Source organism: Sinocyclocheilus grahami, unplaced genomic scaffold (assembly GCF_001515645.1).
Source record: "Sinocyclocheilus grahami isolate Dianchi unplaced genomic scaffold, SAMN03320097.WGS_v1.1 scaffold347.1, whole genome shotgun sequence".
NCBI classification, from domain to species: Eukaryota; Metazoa; Chordata; class Actinopteri; order Cypriniformes; family Cyprinidae; genus Sinocyclocheilus; species Sinocyclocheilus grahami.
The window spans coordinates 671779-678744 of record NW_015505526.1 but is presented as its reverse complement, the minus strand read 5'-3'; the positions used below and the strand labels follow the sequence as shown (position 1 = coordinate 678744).

Sequence of the window (6966 nt, the reverse complement as noted above, 5' to 3'; positions counted from 1 at the left end):
AGGGGAGAGGGGGGGGGGGGGGGGGGGGGGGGGGGGGGGGGGGGGGGGGGAGACAAGGATAGAGGGATGAAGAATGACTGGGGATTTAAGAAGGTATCAGACATCTGAGAATTTATGGTGGTTTTGTGGGGATTTGCCTTGTTTTGGAAAAAAGCAGGTTGGCAAGCATTCGCTCCTCTGCTTCTCCAAATTCTCAGAATCCTGCAGTGATTTAAGAGTGTATATTTCTCACGTGTACTAACATCTTCATGTAGAATAAATATATATATATATTTTTTTTGCCTTGTCAGCTTTTAAAGAAACAGTTGTCTCGATTGACCTATCGGTAAGCCCCTCCCCTCGAATGCAGATGAGCCAATGGCAGCCGAGTATCAGTTGCACAGGGACCAGAACTCGGACATTTGTTCACAATGTTCATTTTCTGATTGGCATACTCTCATTAAGTTACAATTTTAATCTGCTCAAGCAAAACGTTAATGTCATCTTGTGCTTCAGCAAGGTATATCTGGCTAACACTATCTATTGTTAAAGTTAGTGAGTCCATGCTAACGTACAAACATAAATAGCAAACTGCTCTCACATCATGTACAGCGTAGGTCAAAAACACATAAACCAAGGTCTACATTTTAGTGCCTCTCCATATGAAACTGGTTAAATGTAAATTAATTGAATCGTACACTGCGGTACATGAACAGTGTTGATTCTGGATGTTGTGATTGCGATCGTAACTGAAACATAGACATTAAAAAGTATAATCATTTTAATATTTAAAAAACTATAACTAATAAAAATGACAGAAGCACAGATCAATATTACTAAAATGTTAATTAAAATTAAAATGGAAAATACAAGAATAGTAACATTCAAAATATTAAAAAACTATAATATAATGTAATTTTTATATTATTTATAATATTAATAATGTCACTATATTCCATATTGATTAAAAGTATTAAACAGACATTTATCCAGAAACAAGATTTAAAGTGGCTCCATTAGTCTATCTTCAATATGTCCTTACATCACTAGAAATGCCTGGAGGTCATACTGTATATCTGATGGTACATCAATCTCCCTGAGACACTGTCACATCATTTAAGTAAAAGTATTTCATAATGTGATGTAAAAAATGTGAAGAAGTCTGCTTAGAAGAGGCCGTCTCAAAATCCTTAAGTGGAGTGCTTTTGGGACTCTGTAGTGGGTTTTGTAAGGTGTGTGTGTGTGTGTTTGTGTGTTGACTTTAGACTTTATGACCGGCTGTTAAGTGTAGTTTCACTTGAATGAATTAGTGCTCATTGCAGTCCTGACACACCTGGACCAATGACACCAGAGACATCATGAGAAATGGTCCTTCTGCTTCTAGAAATATATCAGATTATGGCCAAGGGTGATTCTGCTAAAATACAGCTTGGAATGATTTTTTTTTCTTGCTTAAAATTCTTTTTCTGAGAGTAAGACTTTCAACTTTGGTCCTGAGCTTTCCCTACACCACACCACCCAGTTTCTAACATTTCTACCCATAATTTCAGCAAATTAAAGTTTATTTTGTGTGTTGCCTGCAGAGGTGGGCTCACCGAGAGACTTGATAACCAGTGATGTGACGGACACCAGCTTCATGGCATCATGGACGGCCGCTCCAGGAAGAGTGAGGCAGTATCGTGTTCGCTGGAGGTCTCTGTTTTCCGCAGAGTCTGGGGAGAAGATGGTGCCCGGGGATGCAACCAGCTCGCTGTTGGAGAACCTCACCCCTGAAACACGCTACCAGGTGTCTGTGTTAGCGTCGTATGACAGAGGCGATGGAGAACCACTTGTGGGAGAGGAGACCACTGATGGTACGTAAATCTGTTTAAGCTGTTATTGTAGTAACCGCATATTTTCTAAATCAGGAGTTTGTGAAGAACTGCATGAGTTAGTGAGTTGATGAACGCTAATAATTAATTAAATGATAAAATAAATAAGGGGAATGCACAATTAATTGAAATAAATTTGAAACAGTGATATGGCTTTTAAGGCTGCAGTTTAGTCTAACGCAGAGCATGCTTCAGAGTAAAGCGTGACACTGTGTTCAATTTCCAGCATTTTTTTTTCAGCATCATCAAGTTCTCTGCATTTTACGAGATTTGTAACAAGAAGCATTTTAATGAAACATAGGCTGCATCTGAAACTACATACTTCTCTACCATAGAATAAGCGAAAAACAGTATGTGAAAAAGTGTAGTATGTCAATTTTACAGTATTTATAGCTGAAAAGTACAGGTTACTTCACAGCAAAATTCTTAAGTGTGCATCTGATAGACACTTTACTATCCCATGAGGCCATGGGAGAGGATTTGTAAATGGCATCAGATCACATGACAAAGAAAACATGAATAAGTAATTACTTATTTAAAGAAGTACCTACTTAGAGAGCATCTTAAAGCTTAAAGGTTTACATGCATTGTTCTATTAAAATACATAAAAAAAATAAAAGTTTGAAAGTGAAGAATTTGAAGAATAGTAGTGCTGTAATTTGTAATGTAAAATAAAATGGATATAATTATCAAATAGTCATTTTTAATTAAAAAGTAGTATTAAATCAGTACCATGGCAATATATTAATTAATTTATAATTATGTATTTATTTATTTATTTATTCTTATACTGGAAATTATCAAATATAAATCTCTGGGTATTTCTAGAAAATATGTTATGTCAAAAGGGTTTGGTTTGTGTAACAAAAAGGGATCACTGTTCTAAATAAATGTTCTTCAGTGGTTCAGTCTTCAAGAACTATTTATCACTGTACAGGGCTCTTGATTTGCTACATGGTTCTTTGAAATTAAAAATGTTCTTTATGTTGAGGTTCTTCTGATCAACATATTGGCTCAGGAGTACATGCTGTAGATGGTTTTCTGAAGATGCATGGATCCTAAAAAGGTTGTTCTGTGGTATCATGGAAACTTAAAACGGTTCTCAAATGACTGTAAAACTCATTTTGGAAGATTTAATAGTGTAAATAGAACCCAATGAAACCATTTGGGATGATTGGCTCATTGAAGGAAGCTGGAGGTTAGGTTGGGTTGGGTTAGATCAGGGTTATGGTTATCTTTAATTCTAGCAAACATCTTCCAGGAATGAAAAATGGTTCTTAGGGTAATACAGACATGACAGGACATGCACGCCTGCGCCTCAGGCTTAACCATCTAAAGTGCATCAATCAACAACTGCAATCTGTGGTACTCGATCGAAGGAAAGGAATGGAAAAGGATGAGAAACCTTCGAATCTTAGCTAGTTGAAAAATTATTTAATGTTAGCGTGACTACTTCAATTTGCGGTTTTGCGGTTTTGCGCTTGGCAACGAATCTTGGCGAGTATGGTGAGTTTTGAGTTTCTGTGCGGTAGTCACTTGTCTCCGGGTGGAAACAGTGAGCTGATCGCAGCACGGGTGCAGTGAACATCACCGCTGCGGAAAGAGCAGTTTTAAAGGGTTGCATGTGTGCAGGGCAACCCATAATACGAGCCGTATGTCGACCGGGATGCTGGCTGAAGCGTGGATGCGTTTTCTCTACTCAACTCAAACATCGAGAGAATATTGGAAGAAGGAAAACTTTTGCTTCCTTTTGGCTTGCTTGTAGTTTCGTGTTCACCTCTGACCATCCCTGCTTGTTTGTTTTCATTTCACTTGTCAGTTTTTGATTTATCCAAGCAGTCTAGTCGAATTTTATTCAAATGTTCTTATTTTTGTCTGTTTGTAGCATCTGCGTCTGCCAAGGCTTTGCTGGTGTCTGATGAAACCGAACGCACCATGCGCGTTTTATGGAAGGCCGCTGCAGGCCCCGTGGTCAGCTACAGGCTCACGTACATCCCTGAAGACGGTGGTAAAGAGATGACGATGAAGATCCCCGCCAACGTCACCAGCACCATGCTGAGAAAACTGCAGTCCCTGACCACCTACAACATCAAAGTACATCCCATTTACAAACGAGGAGAAGGAAAAGCAAGGCAAGGAGTAGGAACCACACGTACGTTGGCCAATAATTCAAAGCCCATGAGTCACAGATATGTGCAGACACAGGCACGCATCACCACAGTACACTACAAAAAATTACACTCCTCCAAAGTATTATGGTCTTGTTTTTGAGTACAAATATCTTAAAGTTCTTAATTCAAGATTTGAGAAGCAAAATGACTTAATATATCTGAAAAAAATTTATCAAAGTGAGTTTATGCAAAAACTCAGTGGGGTAAGAAAAATCTTAAAACTTAATTTGAAAACTTAAAAATCTTTAAACTTAATTCAAAGGGAAAACAAGATTGCTTTTCTGACCCCATTGGCAGCTATTTATTTTTCTCGTTTTAAGCAAAAACTCCTTCTTTCCTACTTTCTTTTTATATGTTTTTACTAAAAAAATTACATTCTTAATTAGTATTTTTGTCTTGTTTTTTTAGTACAAATATCTAAGAATTCCTAAATCAAGAAGCAAATGAGGATATTAAGTCTTCTTTTCTGAAAAGAATGTATTCAAATTAAATGAGTTTAAGCTTAAAACAAGAAAAAAAATATCTGCCAGTAGGATCAGACAAATAAGCTTAATTGATAGCAAAAACAAGATTATTTTCCTGACATTTCTTCTTGTTTTAATCAAAAACGTACTTAATTTTGATTAATTTTTCAAAAAACAAGACTTAATATCTCAAGTCATCCTGCTTTCTCAAGTAAATGTTTCTTAATTTAGGAATGTTTAAATATTTATAATGAAAAACAAGACAAAAATTTATACTGAAAAAAAAACATTTTTGTGGTATAGGGTTATGGATAGGAACAAAGGGCTAACATTGAAGTGTTCAACTTCAGTGCATAACGCCTCCTAAATAATTCTTGCTACATGAATTATAACTCAAAAAAAATTTTACTCATAAAACAGACAAAAAACACATTGACTTAACATTGGAAGAGGGACCTGAGCCGTATCAAGAGACCAGAATATCACACTATTCAGACTTTTGGCTTGGTCCAATAAGCAACATATCAATCCTAAACACCTTAGCAACTGCATAGCAATGTCCTGAAAACCACCCAAAGCGCCTTAGCATCACGCAAGTCACATATTATTTACTCAGATCTAGTGATCACATTAGCAAATGCTGATATCTGCTTTTCTTCATCCTGCAGTGTCACCTTTTAAAGCCCCAAGAAACCTACAGACCTCTGAACCCACTAAAACCAGTTTCCGTGTCTCCTGGGATCCTGCTCCCGGTGATGTACGAGGGTACAAAGTCACTTTCCATCCCAGCGGAAATGAGGTTGATCTGGGAGAATATCTTGTCGGGCCATACGACAACACGGTTGTTCTAGAGGAACTCAGGTAATGTTTAGCATCAACTTTAGATGCTTCTCTTAACGTAAAGATGCTAATCATACTTCTCGCTTTGAGTTGACACATATGGTTTCAGTTTTGTCCTTCATTCACAGAGCTGGAACTAAATACTCCGTGGCTGTTTTTGGCATGTTTGATGGAGGTGAAAGTATGCCTTTGGCCGGGGAGGAGAAGACCACCCTCTCTGATGCACCTGCATCTCCTCCTCTTGATTTCCCTGGTATAATCTCAGCACATCATAAAATAACATCACATTTGTTTGTTCTAGGCATGTACATTCTGTTGAGAAATAAAGCAGTTTAAAAGTAACCAAAAATACAAGTCAAGTGCTGAAGTTAGGACAAAAAAAGACAGAATTGAGACAATGAGTATAAATTTATTGGTGCAGTACAAATAAATATAATAACAAAAAGATAATGTGATACTAAATAAGTGCATGAGAAACTCAGAACAAGTAATTAAGTATATATGAAATATATAGAAATTATATATATATAAAACAAACATGTAACAATGACATAATATTATTATTAAAAAAAAGAATGAGCTCGTTCTGATGAACAGAAGTGAATAAATGGACACTGTTTGCATGGTGAGCTCAAGCGTATGGTTTGCAGTTGCGAGCTCAAAATCTTTCGCAGCATAGTTCGCCAGCAACAGCGTTTGATTCTGGCTGCTATTGGCAGGCAGTTTAAAGACTTGAGCGTAGTCCTAACGTGAAAGACTTTCCAGAGGTTAAGTCGTGCAGCAATGAGGAGTTAAGCAGCAGATGCAGGGAGGATGATGGGAGTGTGTTGCAGAAGTTTAGTTGTGAAACGACCAGAACAAAGGTCACGTGAGGGCACAGTTTTCCACATGTATCAACAGGATCTGACTGTAAGCTTGTCTAAACCAGTGACCTGGTCAAGCAGGTTCACTCTAGAGTTCTAAAAGTCAAAACAGTTCTTAAATACTTGTTACATTATTACATGACTCATCAGGAAATTAAACATTCCAAAGGGGGAAAAAAATATTTGTCTTTAGAATATTTCATCAAAATAATGCAACTTCTTATTAAATCTAATAGCTCATGCAATAATTTAATTCACCATGTCATAATCAGTCCTTTTCATCTCATCTGGCAACATATCTTGTGTGTAAGAGTTGGCCTGCGACGTGAGTTCAGGGAAAATAATGCTCTGTTTTTAGTAATGCACTATTTCATAGAAGAGAGAAGGCCACTGAATAGCACAAGGTTAGGAAAGTGTTATGTTTATTTGACAAAACCCTGACATGCAGCGATGGAGAGCAGATTAAACTAACAGTGGTATAACATCATACCAGCTTACAGTGTCTTTTGAACATTTTTACTTATGTTTCTATTTTTAAACCTCTTTTTAGGTAGTTTCCATCATTTTAGATGATTCTGCCACTATTAATTTAATACACTATTTTATTTTATTTCATTTCATTTCATTATTTCTGTTTAGCTTTTTTAATTAATATAGTTATATTTTTAATTTTTAATAGACTATTTTACTATATTCTAGTATCTGGTCTACCAACTCTAAGCAGTTTGATCAAGATGGTTTTCAAGTTGAAAATCTATATACAGTAGACCATGTAGAT

At 36.6% G+C, this 6966-nt stretch overlaps 1 protein-coding gene across 1 annotated transcript in view; it reads left to right on the top strand.

Moving 5' to 3' along the window:
* LOC107548430 (collagen alpha-1(XII) chain-like) overlaps positions 1-6966 on the top strand; it is a 73584-nt gene that overhangs the window by 14932 nt on the left and 51686 nt on the right. Inside the window, exons 14-17 of the mRNA XM_016229097.1 lie at positions 1563-1832; positions 3736-4002; positions 5154-5346; positions 5454-5578. Coding sequence (XP_016084583.1) covers positions 1563-1832; positions 3736-4002; positions 5154-5346; positions 5454-5578 — 855 coding nt within the window. The remainder of the gene's footprint in view (positions 1-1562; positions 1833-3735; positions 4003-5153; positions 5347-5453; positions 5579-6966) is intronic.